Genomic DNA, 22,517 nt, shown 5'->3' with positions numbered 1-22,517 from the left:
GACAAAACAATTTACCACAGAGTTATATGCTCCTGCTAATGGAGAAGGAGGGACGCAGCAGGGTTGAAAGTTTCTAGGAGGGCAAAAATAAGAAAGTTAGGGATGAACATAAACATATGGAGCTGCATTTTGTTGAGAGTGAAGGAGATTTAGGGGCAAAAGGAAAAAGGTTGGGACAAGAGAAAGAAGGGTCAAACAATAAATATTCCTGCCTGAGGACAAAACATCAAAAGATAAAGATGATAAAATAACAAAGAACAAAGTGAGGATTAGCCAGGCAGCTCCCACATGAGTGGAGACCTTTGTTTTCTGTGTGGAATCTGAGGAAAAGCTCAGGGCTGGGGCTGAAGGAGGAAGAGGAAACTAGATGGGACGAGAGGGAGAAAGAGAGAAAGGAAGCAGTCTACTGTTTCACACACGGGTGGTAAAGTTGAGTCCTGACTAGAATTCTCCTGGTTATGTGCGCCATCTGGAATGTCGAGTCACTTCCTGTGTCTGCCCTGCACTTTAATAGGGTTGTCCTCTGCCTCTCTGGTTCCCTCCCTCTGCTCTGACAGTACTCTGGAGAACTGCTGGAGATCACACCAGCGCAGATGGGACTCTTATGACAAGACACACAGCAGCACACAACCATCCAGCATGGAAGTGAGTGCCCTGGAGCAGCCCGCATCCAAGCAGACACGCTCTAAATGGAATCTTGGCCTGGAAGAAGCAAAGACAACTGCAGTTATCAGCTAAACTTTTTGGAGGGTGTTCCTATTTCCTTATATGGCAACAAAACTGAAAAATCATTTGAATTAGTCTGGTTTCTGTTGCATGCCTGTCTGGTTTTAGTGCTGACTGAGTTCCATCTGGTATGCTTCTGTCTCTGCTGTGTGCGTGTGTGAGTGTGTGTGGGCGCCTTCTATGCGGCTTGACTTGTTTCTTTCTGTCGTTGTGGTTGTTCTTTTCGTGTTGTTTGTATGTGGGTTTTTTGTTTTGGGACAAGGGGAGGGCTTGTGTTAGTGGTTAAGGTAGAGGAACTGTCAGTTCCTCAGAGGTAGCTGCTTCATTCAGACTCTGCACCACCTCTTGTTGTTTTGCCTTTACCCCCTTTTCTCTACCTCTCTTGCACTGCTGTTCTGGTCTGTGTCTGAGTAGCATGCTGCAGTAACTTGCAACCAAAAGCTGAAACGGGGCTGAAACACGAGGATATTTATAGAAAGATGGACTGGAGTTTTTGTTGAGGAGCAGGCTCACAATCAGTTGGATGTTTTTTCTTTCTTCCAGTTCAACAGGATGCGTGACCCAGGAAGTTTTAACTAACAAAGACAAGGCATTGATATGCCTGTTTGACACTTTGATCATGAAGAAAAGGATTATGGGAATTTCTTAATCTATACCACTCAGCATCCTCTGACAACTTGAGTGACAGACTGCCAGCATGATGCTGTCTGAACAAGTCTGATACAGTTAAATTGTGCTAAACTTGCCTTATGTCAAGTTCATCACCTCATGTGGATTATTTTTATGAATATATCTCTCAACATTGATTACCATGGCTACGGCAGCATGGTATCATCGTGACATCAGCCGTGTGCATGCAGAGGACTTGTTGGCACGGGCAGGGAGGGATGGCAGCTATCTGGTGAGAGACAGTGAGTCTGTGCCTGGAGCCTATGCACTGTGCCTACTGTGAGTATACAGCATACACCCACATTTACACATTCACCTATTTAGAAAGCATCTAGTTTAAACATAATTCTCTATTGATGGTACTTTAAGGTGTTTTGACATTTTAGATGTTCTGGATGCTGGTACGAAAAATGTAAGTGTGCAGCTTGTATTAATAATGCTGTGTAGACCCTAGCTTAAAAGAAAGGAAAATACAGGGGAATGTGACTCTGCAGAAGTTATTGAATGTTACTTTATATTTCTAATTTTGTGCTCCACCTCCTTGAAAATATTTATTGAATGACTCACGATGTTTTGATGGACTGCCCTATGTGAGAAGAAACAGAAAGCAGCTCTACTTTAAGTAAAACCATACTTAATTACCTAATCATATGAAATTTTTAGATCTTTGGCATATGGGACTGGAAACTACTCATAAACTGAACATTTCTGCAGAATGTCCCCAACTGTAAATGGATTCAACAGCTTTACTTGCCCTGTCAGATCCATCACTTTCACCATCATCTGCCAGTGGGCAACTAAGGAAGTGTTTTGGCTTAAAGTGCTGCGTACCGGCTGGGCCAACTTCACACATATACCGTCTCCAGACTAGTCAGACTGTTCCTTCTGAACACAGTCCATCTCAATCAGTCAAAGCCTGGCTCAGGACTCCCTGTTTCCCCTCTTTACCCCTGTTTCTTCCCTGGGGCCCCTGAAAAAGGGTGGGAGCTCCAGTGACCGCACTACACTGACTGCTCTTCAGCCCCAGTCAGATGCATTCCTGAAAGCTGAGCCCAGCTTCTAGCTGTTTCCCTTCGTTCTTTCTCAGCATCTCATCCCCTCTTTTAGTGTCTTAAATTTCTCCACACTTTTGATTTATATTTAGTCATCGTGTTATCATGGTTCCCCTTTGTTGATGCGATATACAGTAGCTGACTGATAAAGACTGCCGTTCATCATTACAGCCTGGAGTGACTAATGGAGAGGATGATCTTAGCGGCTCTCATAAAGTGTATAAATACAACAAGCCACATCGTCATCGGTGATCTGTGAAACAATTGGCACCTTGTTGAGAAAATTACAATGTCTTTAATGACAGATAGACACCCGGTTTTTATTTAAACAATACATTTAACTGTATTTCCCATGGAATGCTCAGAAGCATGTTTTACAAATTTTCAGTGACATGTCTAACTGAACTTTTTGGCTTTCAAAGGTTCCAGCGTCATGTTCACACCTATCGAATACTTCCCGAAGCAGACGGCCTTCTAGCTGTTCAGGTGAGTGTTCAACTGCCACATGAATCCTGTACACACAGAGAGAAACGCAGCCAGTCAGATGGAGTTAGATGGATCAAACAATGGTTTGTCACTGCCTGGTGTAAAGAGAACAGAAACAAGTTTGTGTTTCCTCTCTGTACAGGCTCTGTTACAGCTGCAGTGGCCTTGTTGTTTGAATGGTATCTCTACCATGTGGCTGCATGCTTGTAGCATGAGCTCAGCAGCACAGAGGAGAAATTGTTTTTTTTTTTTTATGTCTCAAAAATTCATATTCAACCCACACGCTAGGCCACTGACCAGTGAGTGTGCATATTTGTAATGCGCGTGTACAGGGGCGTTTGTATTGCCAGTAATGAGTCTGTTGGAGTCTAAGCCACTGATGGTACGTGTCTGTTTTTGGTACTCTGAGCAGGGCCAGTTAGTCAACAGCTGACCTAATTATTGGATGACAGAAACTCATACAAGCACAAAGTTTGGAACCACATAAGCGCACACGTACACACACACACACACACACACTAGGTGAGTGAAACTGAGAGAATGAAATTAATCTTCAGGGCCTAAACCAAACCATCTGTGCCTTTTTTGACTGCCTGCATATTAAAGTCCCATAACAACTTTAATAACAATTGTCTGGTAGTCATTTTCAAGCCTTTGACTTGGAAAAATCTTCTGCTTTCAAATGATGGCCTGAAACTCTATTGCTATTTCAGTTGTTTTTCCACTGCCATCAATATAAATCTCCAGTACATATTTTCCCTCACTGGATTTGCTCCACTAACTCACAAGTTGCATGGTCGCCTTCATGTTTTTCCAAGAGCGCCATTGAGATATTTTGGGGCCCATTTTGTCTGTAACTGTCTTTTATTCCTTTTCATTTCTTTTTAACTGCTTTTCAAGAGATCACTGTGGTATAAAAATACTATTTGAAGAGTTTCTGGCAAAACAGACAGGAATCCTGCGCCAAAAAGTGGTTTCTTTCACCACAACATGAAAGCAGAAACTTATAAAAAAGATCGCACAGGAAAGAGCTTGCTCGCTATTGTGGTTAAATGTGAGCTATGTTGATTTTGTGCATGTGAGTGGTAGCGCTGTGAGTATATGTTCACAACATCAGTACATGACATGTGTTTATACATATTAATTTTGCCTACACTGCTTTGAGATCCACTGACATGTACCTGTGCAGGTTTTTGTGGAAAGCTTGAGTGTAAGCTTGCTTGTGCTAACGGCTTGAGTGTGTCAACATATATGAATGTGCTTGCTGTGTTTCTTTGGGAGGCTTTTTAGACTGACTGTGAAGGCTGGACCACATTGAAACATGACAGCCAGCTGCTGCTGTAGGCGGGAAGTCACTTTCAGTGATGTCACCTCTCCTGTGGGGTGCAGGCCAGGCTTCCTAAATCCCCTTGGGATGTCTTTTATCAGCAGATTGCCTGTCATGCAAATACATGCTTCTGCTCTGTTCTACCAAGCACAATTTCCAAAGTAGAGGGGGGTGGGGTTGTGGGTTACTGTGTGAAAATGTCCACTAGCAACCAGTATCATAAATATATAAGTTATAGCTAGGTAGTTATTTCACTTCAGGTTCAATTTAATGCATACAATACATGATTTAGACATTTTAAATTCCAGTATGTGAGGTCTTCCCCAGGTTATTTCAGAAGACCTTATATGAAAGAGTTTCATCATAATTTCCTGATTAAATGTTTGAGAATGAAGAAGATGTTGAGGTTGTGGTAAAAGAGAATTTTGTGAGGCCTTAGCACTGGAGGCCACAACAATTTGATTGAACATACACACACACACACAACCATAAAGCTATCTATGTATATGTTATTACTGTAGCCTGTCTTTTTCCATCCATCCATCCATTATCTATACCGCTTATCCTAACGATCCCAGCTGACATTGGGTAAGAGGCGGGGTACACCCTGGACAGGTCACCAGTCTTGCAGGGCTGACACTTCAAGACAGACAACCACACACACCCATACTCACTCCTATAGACAATTTAGAGTCAACAGTCAGCCTACGCTGCATGTCTTTGGACTGTGGGAGCAAGTCAAAGTACCTGGAGAGAACCCACACAGGCACAGGGAGAACATGCAGACCCCACACAGAAAGGCCCCGGGTCGGCCGGGACTCGAATCCAGAACTTTCTCGCTGTTAGACGACAGTGCTAAACACTTTCCTATCATGCCATTGCTCTGCCTTATTGTACAGTAATAGTGAATTATTTATCAGAAGAAACAGAAGAGTTTAACTGATTTAAACCTATCTGTTTTTCTCTCTTGTGTATGTCTTTCACAGACAACGCAGGGGGTGCAAGTGAACTGTTTCCGGACACTGGAGGACTTGGTGTTGGGGTACCAGCATCCCCACAAAGGCTTGGTCATTCCTCTGCTCTACCCTGTTCCTCGGGATACAGACAATGGGGATGAGAGCTCTGGTAGGCACAGAAAACAAGAAAAATAAATCACCAACATCTTAAATACATGTAAAATATACTGTATTACACTACAATATATCATGTATACATTAGAAGATATTAATTTCCAATTATTAGAGAGTCAGTTTATGCTTCATTTATGCACAGATGATGAAAAGCCACCTCCAGTTCCAGCCTCTGTCAATGCAGGTGCTTTCACAGGACCACCAGCAAAAGCAGCCGCTCATGGCCTATTCCTGGATAAGTTGCATGAGCTGAATCCATCCAAGTATGATTTTTTTTTAAACTTAAATGCAAAACAGAAATCATTTGCCAAAAACAGTCTTTCAGAGAAGTTCCCAGCAGGTTGCCCATCTATGTTGCATGTCTAGCTTTTCTTAACATCTGTGTTCTATTTAAGATCCGCTTATTTTCTGTGACACTATCAGATGAAGTTATAGATATGACTGTGTATTTGCCTAATGTTAGCCACCTGTTATGCTCACTTCTAACCAGCATTTTCTTATCTAAAAATGTACGTGATAGCAATCAAGCATAGAGAAACCACAGAAATCATTGTCCATTTTAAAGTTCTTTTTTTCTTATTATAAATCCATTTTAGTATAGTACCTGCTGAATTATTTCCCTACTCAGATGATGTCCAAAGAGCATAAGTAGCTTGCACAGTTTATGAAATATTATAGTCTGATTTTGACCTGTTTCATTCTGTTTCCAGTACTGCGGGTGAGGTGATTGCTCTACTCAATGACTACCTCTTCAGTGAGCTGCCTCTTGACATTGAGAATGTGCATAAAGGGGCAACAACTCTATGCCACCTCAAGCGCACTTTGTGGTCTGCCTGCCGAGGTGTCAACAGGTCAGCATCATTCTGCTCGGAATCTTAATGATGAACCCAAAGTGGTTATATGGACTGTTATGTCAGGCATTAATAGTATAGTTTGCTATGTATATGCACTAGTTGATCTGTACTCGGTTTTAATTTTCAAAAACAGTTCTGGAAAATGTACATATATTGATGTATGATGTGCTGATTTGTGCTACAGTGAGATTGACCTGACTCTCTCAAGTCTGGAAACCCTGGCCAAGGTCTTTGATCATCCTAGCTGCTCTTTAACACACACCAAGGCACAGGTACAATACAAACACTGCAGTATCTTTTAAGTAACATGAACTGATTAACTGATTTTTTTTTTAAAGGTTGCAATAAAAATTGGGTAAGATTTGAAACCTTCATGTATGTTAACAAGTCAGACCTGTCTTTGTCTCTTTAAAACAAGGGTCCAGAGATGGAGATAGACACCTTGTTGTGTAAGATTTCAGCATTGGTCAGCCTCCTTACTTCGCTGGAGAAAAAGGTATGTTTTTGTTGAGTTAAATTCAGGATACATTTTTTCAGAATGCAAATGTTATTCCTGAACAGACTTTTATCACCCGGTGTGTTTTGATCTCTCCAGCCTTTATACAGTCTCATTGTTTTTTGGATACTGATCTAATCTATGTTTGTCACAATCCTTTAACCTTAGCCATCGTGGTCAGTTTTCAGAGATAAATGATTGAAGGTGTTCTCATTCATAGATTATAAAAACACATACTTGTGATAATTGCAAACTGTTAAATAGTTAAATTGACACATTTTAAATTCTCTGCCTATGAAGGTATTAAAAGCACTACAAGATGCAGTGACCAACCATAATCTGGCAGTGCAGCCTAACCCACCCCCTCCTGATCCAACACCTGCCACTATAACACCGGTAAAGAACCAAGCCAGACAGATGCCAGTCCATACCTTCCAGGTAAAGCAGGATGAAAAGGTGCTTTATCTTACAAATGAATGAACTCTGTAAATGGCCTGTTATTCTGTTCCAATGTGTTTTTAAAAACAAATCATACAACTGATCTCTGACTGTTTAAATGCATCACCAGTTATTTTTCTTTGTGTTTCCAGGTAAAGATGGCGAGGTATGGCAGACAGACAGTTTCTGTTGATGTGGACACAGGAGTTCTGCTTTTTGACCGGAAGTCTGGTTCATTTGGAATAGAAAGGGTCTCACATGACAGAAGTAAGACAATATTTAATTTTCAGTGCATGTAAGATTTCTTTTGCTTGCAGATATTTTGTATAATTGCTTGTTGGCATGTTTTTGTGTGTGTGTGTGTATCAGTCCTTCAGATTGTCAAGTTCCAGAGCAGTCCAGCCAAGATACGCATGATTGTTGACAGCCACCACAACATACCACGAGAGATGACATTTGAGAGTGCACGGGTAAGACTAGATACCAGCTATTATTACTAACTGGAATCCACTGTTTTCTTCTCCATAAGTCACTGAGTGACTGTTACTTCTTTCAGAAATGTGACTCCTTCTGCACACTCCTCCAGCTGATGAAAACCAGGCACTCTCAGCTGAGTGAACCCGACATGGTCTCTGTGTTTGTTGGTACCTGGAATATGGGTAAGCATGAATGTGATGACGGACTCTTTTACAGAAGACTCATTAATGTCCTGAAGCAGTCAGAGAGGGGTATTTTGATGATTCATGGAAGTGTTTTGATTATACAGGTGGCTCCCCTCCTCCTCACAGCCTGCAGTCATGGGTGACCTGCTGTGGTTTGGGACATACCCCTGATGAGTCGATCGCCTTGCTGCCACATGACATCTATGCTCTGGGGACCCAAGAAAACCCTCAGGGGGAGAGAGAGTGGACAGAGCACATCAAAGCAACCCTTCGCAGCTATACTCACATCGACTTCAAACAAGTAATTCTTGTTTTTCCAACTTTTTTCAAGTTCAGCTTGTAATTCTTATGTCTTAACACGATGCATTATCCATAAAACTACTATGTGGCACTGAAGACAAATTCACAAATTTACAAACTCAGAAGGCTGTAGTTATTAAAGCAAAGTAGAGCAAAGTGTCGCTGCTAGGACACAGTGTGCAATCACTGGAATTTAATTTCACAGACACGTGTCATTTAAAACTTGTTTTTGAAACATGATTGCTTAATAACCATTTGGCTAAAATATTTACAGAAATAAAAGTTACTTTTAAAGTTTGTGCTGAATTAATATATGATGTAAAAATACACGGATAACATCCCAAAGTGAAATCATACCCAGTAACACAATCCGTTTGCATAAATTTGACACTTTTCTTCCAAACCAAGATGAATGTTGTTAAAATAATTAATAAGCCATCTAACTCCTTAGAAATGTAGGAAAGTATCACTATACATTTCTTCAAAAACACACCTCATTCACTAATGTCTTTCAGCAGCATCTCAGATTATAGGAGAAGACTGAGACAGTTTCTGATATTTTGTCATAACACTTCATCTGGTTGTAGAACCGTCTTGATTCATAAAATGACCATCTGTTTCAGTGGTTGTGGTAACATTTTAGAAAGTCTGACTTTATGTATGGTTCTTGTTATGTGATGTAATGTGGGATAACACCCTGTAGGTGGCAGTACAGTCCCTCTGGAATATGAGGCTGGCTGTGTTTGTAAAGCCGGAGCATGAGAGTCGCATCAGCCACGTGAACACAGCCAATGTAAAGACTGGCTTGGGGAACACACTAGGTAGGATGCCCTGCATGACCTTGCCATCACAAATACACAAAGACAAAATACAGAAAATGTATAGTGATGTAAATGTAAATGCATGATTAATACAAACAAAATATGGTTTTATTAACCTGGAGGTGTGAGGTTGAGTTTTTCTGTTCTTTCAGGAAATAAGGGAGCTGTTGGGGTGTCGCTCCTCTTCAATGGAACATCTTTTGGTTTTGTTAACTGCCACCTGACCTCTGGAAGTGAGAAAGTCTTGAGGTACATTGTGTGAATAAGACCAAGTGTGTGTTCTCCTGTTTCATTTCTGTGCTGTATTAAAGATCCTACAATGTGTGTAACCTTCAGGAGGAACCAGAACTTTCTGGACATCCTCAGGCTGCTCTCTCTAGGTGATAAACAGCTCGGTGTCTTTGACATCAGTCTGCGCTTCACCCACCTATTCTGGTGTGGAGATCTCAACTACAGACTTGACTTGGATGTACAGGTCAGAGAGACAATTATTGTTTCTGTGTCATTCATTGCTCATTTGAAAGCATTGTGTTTGGATTGAGCGCCCTTGAAGACTTGCTTAATAGTAAATGTGTCACGGTATGTTACTGCATTTTTCTGGTCTTCGCTGACTCCAGGACATCCTGAAACATGTGTCTAAAAGAGAGTTTGAGGAGCTCATGTGTGCAGACCAGCTAACCCGAGAGAGACACAAGAGGAAGGCCTTTTTTAGCTTCAGTGAGTTTTGGTTTGTTGTCCTGTATTGAAAGCTTTAAATACAATATTGGACAATTATTGTATCACTAAATGCTATTTTGATTTGTTTATCATGGTTAAGAGGAAGAGAAGATTGCATTTCCACCCACCTATCGGTATGAACGGGGCTCCAGAGACTGCTACCTATGGCAAAAGTACAAGACTTCAGGAGTGAGTCATTTTTGATACACAAAGCCACCTCTGAAAAACAAATGTGTGCCTTCTTTCATGTGCAGCACTTCTGAATAGCTGCCAAAAATATTAGGACGAACAGAAGCAATGCTTTGATAAATTCAAGGTTATTAGCCCCACTAGTGGCTCTAAGTTTGGCACTATTGATCTGTTGGTTGTGTTACCACCGTGGCCCAGACTGAAATATCTCAACAACCATTTGATCGATTGCCATGAAATTTTGTACAGACATTCATGGTTCCCAGGTAATTTATCTTAAAGTACATCCGCAAAGAGCTGCTACCATAGACTCTTAGTCTTGTTTACATCAGATCCCAGATGGGAATCATTTGATGTAAATGTTGATCAGGTGTGTCCATCACTGTTCCATTAGTTGCAATATTAATAAAAAAAATAATAATAATAATAAAAATGTTTTCCTGTCTGGTGTTGTCACATACACTTTCAGCCTGAAGGTTTATTTTATTTTAGGCTGGGAGGCTAAAAATATATATATATATTACATGTACCAGCAAAGTGCAACCATAAGGAAAATATTTTAGAAGCATTCCAACACTTGTAATATTTTTATGGGTAACTTAATCCTATTTAAGGGGTCTGTGACTTTGACAGCAGCTCCAATGACCACTAAAAATAGGAGGTTAAGAGGTAACCAATCATAAGAAGAAATGTCTGGCAAACAGGAATGATGGCACCTTCGCTGCATACACTCTGAATGCATATTTATACTGTACGTATATCTAAACTGAAATCTGCTTCTGTAGGTGCGAGTCAATGTTCCATCATGGTGTGACAGGATTCTGTGGAAGTCCTACCCAGACACACACATCATCTGCACCACTTATGGTGAGATCTGGAGATTGAAAAAACAAAGCCCTAAGTAGAACAAACAGTTACACAAGACATAAACAAAATGCAAAAGGCAGCACTTAAGACTTAGCACTGACAAGAAATGTGATGCATTATTCTCAAATGAGGTTTCTGTGGTCTTTTATATTGCTACTGCATATGACAGCAACCCGCAGAATTAACAGTCAACCCCTACATCCTGGTCTGTGGTCCAAAAGGAAATAGAGTCATTTCCTTTAACTCATGTTGAGCTTCTGTTCCTCATTAGCCTCAGCAAACTGTCAAACCATAACAAATACTGCACAGTTCCAGAGCAACTTTTGGTTTCCTAAATCACTCATTTGTCTCACTTGTAAAATATTGCTGCCTTACACAGTTCTATTATATCATTTTAGTTACAATACATAAGATATTTATTGTTGTTATTGCAATGATAATAACAAAGTAAGGACTTGTCTCTTACCAGGTTGCACAGATGACATCTTCACAAGTGATCACTCACCTGTTTTTGCCACGTTCCAAGTGGGAGTGACGTCACAGTTAAGCTCCAAAACAGGTGCTGTCATTGTGGCCCTGTGAACACAAACACATAGAATATGACTGCATCCCACCATTAAGTGAACAGTATTGTTTGGCATTTGTCTTGCACAGATCCAAGTGCCAACATGGAGAGGGCCTGGATAGAGCTCGAAGGCATCGAGGCCATTGTGAAGACGGCAAGCAAGGCGAAGTTCTTCATTGAATTTCATTCATCTTGCCTTGAAGGTATCATACCAAAAACACATTTATTTCTAACGCATTGTGCAACACAGCAGCAGAAATTTATTCATAATTTTCTTTGCAGAGACACGGCGCTCAAGTGAGAATGACTCGCAGAGCTGTGATGTTCCTGGGTTTCTCAAACTAGGCTGGTCCTTCAAACAACTGCCAAAGGTTAGAGGTCTGGCCTATATGGGAATTGCTACAAATATTGTTTGTTTTTCCCAGTCAAAATATTAACTTGTGATTTGTTCATATCTGTTATAGCTACTTCCAGTCATGTCTGACATGGAGTATCTTCAGGATCAGCACCTGCTCTTGTCTGTCAAGTCATGTGATGGGTTTGAGTCATATGGTTGGTCACAGGACAAATTCATTTTTACTCCACTCCTAATACTTTGCTGATGAGTATCCTTAAGGTTTTTTAAAAAACTCTTACCACAACATCTCTTTGTTAGTGACACATCTATTTGGGAACAGTTTCATTGACAGCTATTTTATACTTTGATACTTAAAAAAAAGGAAAGTGCTCACAATAAAATGTTCAGGTTACTGAATTGTGAGACACTAAATTGGGTGTTATAAACAGAATTTTGCTCCAAATCAAATGAAAACAATTTCCAGTCTTGCTGACTACAGTTTGTGCCCAGGTCTAAGAAAATCTTGCTAATTCTTAATCTGCAATATCTTTTTTATAGGTGAATGCTGTGTGGCTCTGCGTTCACTCACTGGTGCATCAGAGCAGTTTGAGACATTTCTAAGTCACCGAGGCGAGGAGATGGGCTCCATAAGAGGACGGGTCAGGGTTCACGTGCCCAAAGATAGGCGAGAAAGGCGGGAGAAGATCTACGGTGGGTCAGCTGGAACTGGTCCTTTCCTCCTCTCTGCCTTGCTTGCACTATCACTTCCCACTAAAACTTTCATCTTCACTGTCACTGCATTCCTCGACTCTCCAGTGAGTCTCACATTGCTTCCTCTATTTGGTTCCTCAATGATGCCTGGCTTGGCTTTACACTTGCTGGTATCTATCGACCGCTTCCTCTTTTGGCTCCTGACTGACCCTGACCCTGACCAGATGTATCCTGAGACACTGAAACAGAACAGATGAGTAATCTGTCACCAGGTCAGACACTAAAATAACACACTACAAACACAGCCATGCTGTGTAATTACAAACTGCCATAGTCTTTGTCCTACATGCATCATACAACAGATTTTGCTCATTACAAAATATTTTGTTTATTTTCTGTGATTTGACTTTTTTTTAAAGAGTGGTTCTGTTTTGAGAAAGATGATAGATGTCCTGGGATGCGACATATGTCTCCTGCAACTACACAGGTGCCAGTAAACAGGTGAGCAGCTCTTAATTGTTGTTGTGAACAAAGTGCATGGGAATTGAGGACATTTATTTACACTGATATGAAGTTTAGCTGACAAAAATCAAGGCTTGTATGTTCATTGCAGGTCAGCTGCAGTTCCTCCCAAACTAACTTCCAGCAGCTACACCAACCCAGCCTACTTCATCTTTGAAGGCTTGTCAGTAGCACGCAGAGTGGAGGAGGCTCTTCCCCAGCAAAGGGACCCTCAGGTGATCTGGTCTGGGAATGAGGCCTTGCAGCTTCCAAAAATCTCAGGACATCAAGGCTTTGACCGGAGACCCTGTCGTAGATCAGACTTTACAGAGATTGAAATTCCAGCCGTTCTGCCCCAGTACAATCCAACCAGTGACCTTCACATACCCCAAATCAACTCCTCTTATCAGCTTTTCCCAGCTAAAAACCAGTCTCCCATACCTCCACCCTCAAGTAATGCCCTCTCACAGTACCAGGAACAGACATCACAACCAAGAGACAAATATCAAAGTAAAACTATTTTTCAAAACTCCATACTGCCTGAGAAGAACCTGAAGAACTTGTATATGAACCACTCAGCAATCATCAGGGAAAAAAACAGAAGGGATCAGCATCATCTTCTCCCAGAAAGGACCAATCCTGTCCATGCAGCCAAGGCGCCGTCTGCTTTCCTGTACTCCCCCACACGCTTAATACACTGTAAGAACTCTGTTCCCTGGATAGTGGATCAGCAGCCACCTACAGGGGACAGCTCCCTCACTGCTTTGCAAATTGCTAAGTCCCTCAGCGAAGTTGACTTCTTTCCCACAGAGAAGAGAAGCCCATCCATACCCAACCAGGCACTGTGTTATTTAAATGGCCCTTCCATGCATGCAGATAGAGGCTACAGCTGGGAGAAAGAGGTATGACTTTGGTTTCAAAGTGTGTTTTTACATAAAAATGTAACTACTGGTGGCCTCTAAGAACTGTGTCTGCTTTGTCTCATTGCAGGTGTCTGTCCTCCAAGGTGCACCAGAGACCGTACAGGAACTTCTCAGTACCCTAGGTCTTCAGAAATACACCCTGGGACTCAGCCTCAATGGCTGGGATGATTTGGATTACTTCAGGTAAAATGATTCATGATAACATGGTTCACAAGCTGTACAAAGGTGAAGGAGTCTATGTGGAGTTTAGACATGTAAGGAGAAACCCACAGCCTAGCGTGACAAGCTAAGATACTAATACCAACACTTGAGTCTAACAGTGTGCAGCTTGTTTTGAATGCCACTGCCTGTCTTTTAACTGGAACAAGGAAGTGGGAGCACATTACACCTCTGTTGGCTTCCCTACATTGGCTTTCTGTTAAATTTAGAATTCACTTCACACTTCACATTTCTAACCAGGGTCTCCAAAGCTCTGCATGGATTAGCTCCTCCTTACCTCTCTCAGCTCCTACAGCCATACAGGCCAGCCGGGTCGGTCAGGTCAGTCAGGTCAGCCGACCAGCTTCTTCTAGTTATCCCTAAATTTAGGCTGAAGAGTAGAGGAGATCACACTTTTTCCACAGTAGCTCCCAAACTGTGGAATGACTTGCCTTTATTTGTCAGGCTCCTACTCTCCCTGTTTTAAAAATCCCATTTGAAGACATATCTTTGCTGCCTGGCTTTTCCTGGCTACTAGAGATTATATTCCTATTGTAGTAATGTCAGTTATTTTATGTATCTGTACTTATTTTAGTCTCTGTAGCTTTTTATCTTGTCTGTTTTTTTTTTTATTATTCTTGTACAGCACTTTGGTCAGTGGCTGTTGTTTTTAAACGCGCTTTATATATTTTATTATTATTATCATTGTTATTATTATTACTACTACTGCTACAAATTCAGCAAATGAAGGAATGGAAGAAAACTTGACGCCAGATCAACTTTTCATAGTCACTCTGTATTTTAATCAGAATCAGAATCAGCTTTATTGGCCAGGTGTGTCGGACACACGAGGAATTTGACTCTGGTACATCGGCTCTCAGTGTGCATGTACATGTTCCCATGCAAGGGACAAGTAAACAGTAAGCCAACATAAGGCTGTGTAGTATAACAAAATAAGCGAAAGTCTGCTACAGGAACAGAAAGTAAGGACATGTACGCATCGACTTTATCACTGAGGCATGGTGGTTACTGCTGAGAAATTTTCAGTGTTCATTGTAACACTAAGCCTGTCATCGCTGAAACCTCATTATTCTTACACCACTCACTGCCCTGCCTTTATTTTTCAGCATGTTGTTTGGTTCCTGCTTCACTCTGTGGTGCATGAACAGAATTAAAAAAAATAAATAAATGCAAGCATTTGAAACACTCCTAATAAGTGAGTCATATCTATATCAGCAAGTTAATGTAAGCAAAGTGCACTTGTTTGTAGAGATGACCTTTGTATTGATAAGTCAGTTGAAGAGCTCACCAAATGATGACTGTGCATGTGACACTGATGGTCATCTGAGGGATATGACTGAGCATGACTGTCAGATTCTGATGTAAAATCATCATCAAATGTTCTCACAGCTTTTTAAGTTTGTCTTAAAACAATAGTCTGGTGCCCATAGGAGCATAAAACAGTTGTTTCATTCTTCCTATTCCCTTGCTAATGTACTTCCACAGTAAATAATGGGAGGCGGTTTGTCCCTCATGACTTCCATTGGACGTACATCAGAAGGATATTTTAATGGCCAGTTGAAAAGGGCGGGTGCATACAGCAAGCAAAAATGTGTGAGAAATGTCTGAAGACAAAATGTGACCCAGTCCTGTAAGGTGTAGCAAATGAAAAAGTACTAAATACACTGACGTCTCCAGAATTTCCAAATACGACCAGACCAGACAAACATTTCCCAGTATTGTAAAATAAAAATGATTACTGTCTGATGATTTTAGTCAAGTTTGACTCGGTGTCATTTCACCTCTCCACAGTGGCATCACTGATGAGGATCTTCGTGCGGCCGGAGTGATGAACCCTTCACACCGACGCAGGATCCTCGAAAATCTGCCCAGGAACTGGAACTGACATGTAGAGATAACAAACACTGAGCCTTGTTGTCTGCTCAGTTTAAACTGGAAGAACTGTTAGAACCGAGACCTGAATGGAGGACGGATGGATCATATCAGTCGGACTTTTACACAGCCCTGCCATCTTTTCATTTACTTGATTAATATCGTAACAATAGTTTGTGTCAACGCAACAAAGGGAACATTACGCAGGAAGCACTTGTTGCACTGTTCGCCGAGTCATCAGACAATGAAAAGGTGTGTGGTATAAATGGAAAACCCTAATATATATCTCCAGTTACTGCCACATAAACAAATATTGATCCTGCCATAAAGGTCTCATTGATTTTGTTTTAAATGATTGTTTAATTACTATAAAAATATAGTCCTTCAATTTACAGTGTTCACTCGGGACAGATGTTTGCCATTCATCTTTATCCCTTCATCTCTGTGCTCTCTGTCACTCTGCTATTTTTGAGCCTGGATCTGAGTTTGTAAAAGCCTTCTATGAAATCCGTGGAGCGTAAAACCTGTAATTGTACATATCTACTAGAACACTGTCTGTAAAGTTTATAGAAGGACGTGCCACATCTCATTTTGTTTACTGTCTCATACTGTTGCTATCATGCCAAGTAATCAGTACCTGTGTCCCCTGTGCATGTTTTTTTGCATCCTTTATAACATAAAGTGCATAAAGGAGCTTTTGACTGTCACTAAACTATCACAAGTTTTGTTTCATGCTGTTGAGAAGGGGCAGAAAAACAGAAATATCTCATGCTGCCTCCATTGGAGTGTTCAGATCACATCTTCACATTCTTCTAATTGTGTAATGTCACTTAGAAATGAGGTGTAATGATCCAATACTGCAATACATATGGGTGATTTTTGTGAAGCAGGTGCCTCTACTATAAGTAGGAATTTTGTAAAACCAGATATACAACTAACATGATTTTACAGTTCATTTTAATTTAACTCTCAAATAACTCTTAAATACTGCACTCACTGTCTTTTTACTTGTAGTATTTGGTTGGGGTAGTTACTTATTAAGACATGACCAAATACACCTCTGTGGACAGCAGACGTGTCACTGACCTCTGAATGAATCACCTACTGGGTGTTTTTTATGTGTGTTTTGAAACTCACATTGAATTGAAACGGATTTAAATTGACTGACACAGTAGATGGTTGGTGATTGTGATTTGTTTTTAGGAAATGCATGTGTTTTGACTACATTATTTACAACAGAAATTGTCCAATATTTTGGGAAATAGGCGTTACTTATGAGGTCTCACGTGGTTGCCTGCCGTGTTCATAGTGATGACAAGACTCTAGAATTGTTAGTGCACCTGCCAGGAAATAGTCTAATTCTAGTTTAAACAAAGGAGGTGCTACATGTTAATTAGTGAGCTTTCAGGGGCTGGTAGGCAGAACTGGTTCTTCGGACAAAGCCTGCCTTGCTGTTTCCTGCTGTTTTCAGTCTTTGATAACCGATTCCCGGCAGTAGCTTCATATTTACCGTACACTCTTGGGAGCAGTATCGATCTTTTCATCTAATTCTTGGCAAGAAAGCAAAGATGTGTTCTTTTCAAAATGTTGAACTTTTCCTTTAATAACTTACATATTCATCGATAATAATAAAAGTAGCTGATTGTTTGTCTGTGAGGTAGCACTGTAAATCCATCCGAAACCTGCTCTGTCAGCGCTTCACACTGAAGGCATCTAAACCACACAAACACAGAAACTAAGCTGGGCCATTGTCACAGAGGCACCCATAACCACCAGTCTCGTCCATACGCACACAGGGTGCTACTGCATCTTTGAATGGGGTGAGGGGGTCAGTTTCCACATGTGCATGTGTCTGTCTTATTCTTACTTTTATTAACCCATCAGGATTAAAATTCTATTTTGACAAGTTATTCTTAAAATGGATCTTAAGGCTTAACATCAGATAAATGTTGGCAGTACCATCCATCCATCCATTTTTTAAACCACTTAGTCCCAAACGGGGTCATGGGGGTCGGGATCTTGGCAGTACTGTGAAGATAATTTTAAAAAACCCGGAAAATACCATATAATTGTATTTTGTAACCTCTGCTTGGCTGTGTTGTCAAAGCAGCACTGCCCTGAGCTGTACAGTCCCAGTGTATTTTGTGGTTTATTGTCTCACTGTAGCTCATAAAAGGGTAATTCAAACCAAATATGCTCATAGGCTTTGGGCTATTGGAGTGCATGTGATCCTGTTTGTTAGTCAAACTTTAGTTTTTGGTAACTTATTAATTGAAAGCCTCATCTCACCTCAGTTTATTATCTTTCTATGACAACAGCATTGCTCATCATGTCTACTTTTATTTCTTTATGATCAGACTTTATCAGCCCACGCCTTATCGCATGAATCTTACACACAACCCTGAGATGACAAAGATTGCGCAGGAGATGAAGCAGTTGGTCCCTCACAGCAAATGTTGCATTTTGTATCAGCTTTACACCCTAATGTACAGTTAGGAAACTATGAATATATACTGTATACACTGTCAGCCAAAAGTTTGAGAATGCCTCAGTTTTTCCAGTTGTATTAAGTTTAATTCAATGGACAAACACACTTGTGGCGTTCTTTCTACTACTGAAGTCAAATATTGAGTGTGTAGGGGTTTGTTACATTATCCTGCTATATGGGATGAAACGCGGAAAAGGTCTGACTTCCTTTGTTAATGGCCTGGGGGTAGTAACACCTTCTCCAACATGACTTTTGTTAACGTGGAATTTGCTGTTGTACTCTAAGTAATAGATAGATGTAGTGGTGGAAGATTGTTTACTTAAGTAAAAGTATTATAAGAAAATATCAGTGAAAGTCATGCAGTCAGAATGTTACTTAAGTACAGCAATATTAGCATCAGAATATACTTAAAGTACCAAAAGTAAAAGTACTCATTATGCAAAGTGGAATATTTCACATGAATGCATATCATATTATTGGATTATAATTACTGATTCATTATTGTACCTACTTACTTCCCATCTCTGGATAGATAGAGAGATAGATAGTGTGTGTGTGTGTGTGTGTGTGTGTGTGCTGGCTCGCCTTGTGTTATGTGAGCAGGATTTTACTGCAGTGGCTTCATAGTCCAGCTGTTATGTTGTCCGGTAACTTATTCTCTGGTGCTGCGTCAATGTAAAGGGCTCATTATATATCATACAATGTACAGGTTACGTAAATAACCGTGGTTTATTAAACTGAAAGTAACTTATAGTCCAAGTGAAAACGTCTTGGGGCGGCCGCTCAGCAATGTGACTTCCCATTTCAGCCATGTAGTGCGAACTCTCCAATGTATCCTGCTCAGTGTGTTTGCAGCGGTGCCATGGACTCCAGCACGACGTTTACCGAGAAATAGTGCGAATCTAACGTTTCCCGGCTGCACTAGAGAGGAACTAACCAGAAGACGAACTGAGAAGAGCAATTAGCGGATTTTGGCTGAAACGTGAAACTGGCCCAGCTGCACGACTTCTTTGCGTACCGCTGGGATCTACACCAGCCTGACGCCAGCACTCTCCTAAGGATCCCGTTGGGGTGAGTGGCGATGTGACAGGTTCCTAAAGCTTTTGTGTGAGCTAGAATTAACGATAGGTGTGTGTCCATCGACGAGTGCAGATGTTGTTTGCTTTGGACTGATGTGGATGCAGTTTATCACAGTGCTACACTGGAGTATCTTCATCTTATTATGCTACATTTCTAGTGAAATACTAGTTTACTCAACAGTAGCTTTAGTGTTCTTGTGCAGCGTGTTGATACAGCTGTTAAAATAGCTCCACCTTGACTAATCACAGAGTTTTTCTTGTATGCATATGCAATAATAATAATCATAATAACAATGTTAGTTTTAATTTGATACCACTAAAGGAGCAGTTCTGCTGTGAGTACTTTTACTTTAAGATACTTTAAGTACATTTCTCTGATAATACTGAGCTTAAGGTGCAGGCTATTTATTTCATTTAGGCAAAATTTTATTTTACTTTGAAAAACAACAAGAAGGAGAATCATAAACTAGTGAATTTACAAGAGTCTTGAATTTCGCCAGTGAAATTAAATTTGTTAATCTGATTTCCCTCTGCAAACTATTTTAAGTGGCTTGGCCAAAAAAAAAACCTGAAGGCTTTTTTTCCTGGCTTTGTTTAAACACTGGGAACAGACAGCAGATACAGTATTTATCTTCTGACCGAATATTATAGCTGGAGGATGAACTCCATGAAGTAAGTTTACAAAGGTATGGAGGAAATGGACATGTACTGATGACTGATGGCGCATATGAACACTCTGGAGCTCAGAGCACAGTGATGGGTTAATGGTTGAGAAACTGGAACCAGAGAATGGCTGATCAACTAAGCAGTTTATTCACTAATCATTTCAGTTCTAATGTGTGTATTTTCTTTATAAATAATGCCCTGGTCTTCATGTTTCAGTGTTTCTTCTTCCTTTGAAGGTTTGGTCATCTACTGATTTGAAACACTGAGAACTCACTTCATTATGGAACCGGTCATCAGCAGATCTGGAGCACAAAACCAGACGACAGCGTTCGGTACACCAGTCTTCAACTCCAGCTGCCGCTTCGATGAGGAGTTTAAATACGTCTTACTGCCTGTGTCCTACAGTCTGGTCTTTGTGTTTGGCTTTGTGCTCAATGCTGCAGCTTTGTGGATGTTCATAAAGATGCGTCCCTGGAAACCCAGTACAGTGCTCATGTTCCACCTGGCCCTGTCTGACTTCCTCTACGTCCTCTCCCTGCCCACTCTCATCTATTACTACGCCAAACGCAATGATTGGCCGTTTGGGGTGGCTGCATGCAAGGCAGTGCGCTTCCTCTTCTATGCCAACCTCTACTGCAGCATCCTCTTCCTCACCTGCATCAGCGTGCACCGTTATCTGGGCATCTGCCACCCCATCATGGCGCTGACCCTGGTGAAGCCCCGCCATGCCCACCTGGTGTGCGGCCTGGTGTGGGGTGTGGTGATCGTGTGCCTGGTGCCCAACCTCATGTTTGTCACCACCTCCACGAGGGAGAATGACACTCTGTGCCATGACACAACCAGCCAGGACGCCTTTGATCAGTATGTGGACTACTGCTCTGTTGTTATGGTGCTTCTATTTGGCATCCCGTTCATGGTCATAATGGTGTGTTACTGCCTGATGGCGCGAGCCCTGTGCCGACCCAGACTGGGACTATCTGCCAGCCAGCAGGGCACCGGCTCACATAGGAAGTCCATTAGGCTCATCATTGTGGTTCTGGTTGTGTTTGCTGTGTCCTTCGTCCCATTTCACATCACACGGACCATCTACTATACCTCCCGTGTATTAAATCTCAGTTGTGAATTCCTCAACATCGTCAACTTTACTTACAAGATCACCAGGCCGCTGGCGAGCGTCAACAGCTGCATAGACCCAATTTTGTATTTCCTGGCTGGGGATCACTACCGCCTCAGAATGATTTCTGTTCTGACACGAAGAAAACAGACGACAAGCAGCCAAGCACATGAACAGATGCAGCAACAGACACAGCGAAACAAAAACAATGGCATCGCTCTGGTCTGTAAAAACCCAGCCTTTAAAGAAAGTGAAGAACCTGAGAGGTAGTGGGATTTGAAGATTTCTGCTTCAGGCAAAGCTAAAACACAAGGTACTCCATTCAGAAGCACCCGATTGACTTTTTTGCACTAGGACATTTGGAAGAGTTTACTGTGAAATGTACTTACTGTATAGTATGTTTTCACCCCATCATATTGCGGTAATGCCCGTATTTAATGGGCATAAAGGCTATATTTCAGGTCCACTCACCTTCTTCTGCTCTGTTAGTGAAATGATGTTCAAGAGTCGGTACTTTTTCCTGAGTGTACAGTCTCCTAACACAAAGGGTGTATTACACAAAACTCTGTATGCACTAAATTGTATTTATGTTACTGTACTGTGTTTGTCTGTGTGGAAAAATGCAGAAGGAAAATGTTACTTTCAAATGATGGGGATGCTATGTGACACACACAGATAATCACAGGTGCCTTAAGTTAAATCAGGTGTTTCAGGCAGTGAACTGATGTCATTGATGTAAATATTAAGGTTTGTATTATATCTGGCCAAAAATAATGGACAGTCTGGGTATTGTCTGAGAAATGAGACAGCTGTGAGGCAATTGTTCCTGTTGCATAATCAGAAATTAACCTCAGTGCAGCTTCTCTTCCCAGCTGCTTTTGTCCTTCACATTCCACAAGTGTTTTTTGCTCAACTGTGGGAGAAAAGCAGAGACTGGCCTGAACAAGACATATCCGTTCAAACCACCTACGCTACAGAGATTTTCCTTTTCCGCTTTTTACCTTTGGGATTGTTACATGAGCGTGTTGTCCCTGTGCCTGTGTGGGTTCTCTCTGGGTACTCCGGCTTCTTCCCACAGCTTAAAACAAATCAAATCAAACGTATTTATATAGCACTTTATAAACAACATCCAGCTGACCAAAGTACTTTACATGGCAGAATAAAATCACAATAAATAACTAAAATTGAATAAATAAGATCAGTTCAAAAAATAAAACAGCACAATAACACGGACACACAGATGACACACAGAAGAGTTTACTGTGAAATGTACTTACTGTATAGTATGTTTTCACCCCATCATATTGC

The 22,517-nt window shown here is 41.1% G+C and overlaps 2 protein-coding genes across 3 annotated transcripts; both read left to right on the top strand.

Moving 5' to 3' along the window:
- The first annotated feature begins 90 nt into the window (after positions 1-90).
- On the top strand, positions 91-17,480 carry inppl1b (inositol polyphosphate phosphatase-like 1b). Its single transcript, XM_020595441.1, has 27 exons — positions 91-1,674; positions 2,870-2,933; positions 5,247-5,385; positions 5,533-5,653; positions 6,101-6,241; positions 6,429-6,516; positions 6,663-6,740; positions 7,041-7,178; positions 7,331-7,445; positions 7,548-7,648; positions 7,735-7,837; positions 7,945-8,141; positions 8,844-8,961; positions 9,114-9,210; positions 9,298-9,436; positions 9,579-9,678; positions 9,779-9,867; positions 10,653-10,734; positions 11,204-11,293; positions 11,389-11,502; positions 11,582-11,670; positions 11,764-11,851; positions 12,195-12,347; positions 12,767-12,848; positions 12,961-13,750; positions 13,839-13,954; positions 15,782-17,480. Exons 1-27 carry the CDS (start codon positions 1,538-1,540, stop codon positions 15,873-15,875), a joined length of 3,663 nt encoding a protein of 1,220 aa, XP_020451097.1. The 5' UTR covers positions 91-1,537; the 3' UTR covers positions 15,876-17,480.
- Positions 17,481-18,948: 1,468 nt separating this feature from the next.
- LOC109956900 (P2Y purinoceptor 4) lies at positions 18,949-22,291 on the top strand. Of its 2 annotated transcripts, none has more exons than XM_020594359.1 (2): positions 18,949-19,421; positions 20,332-22,291. In XM_020594359.1, exon 2 carries the CDS (start codon positions 20,376-20,378, stop codon positions 21,477-21,479), a length of 1,104 nt encoding a protein of 367 aa, XP_020450015.1. In that variant the 5' UTR covers positions 18,949-19,421; positions 20,332-20,375; the 3' UTR covers positions 21,480-22,291. The 2 variants fall into 2 exon arrangements, with proteins under 2 accessions (XP_020450015.1, XP_020450024.1); XM_020594368.1 differs by having other exon boundaries at positions 20,312-22,291.
- Positions 22,292-22,517: the final 226 nt, after the last annotated feature.

The sequence above is a fragment of the Monopterus albus genome, unplaced genomic scaffold, assembly GCF_001952655.1.
Source record: "Monopterus albus unplaced genomic scaffold, M_albus_1.0 scaffold2.1, whole genome shotgun sequence".
Lineage (NCBI taxonomy): Eukaryota > Metazoa > Chordata > Actinopteri > Synbranchiformes > Synbranchidae > Monopterus > Monopterus albus.
This window is presented reverse-complemented; position numbering and strand designations above follow the sequence as displayed.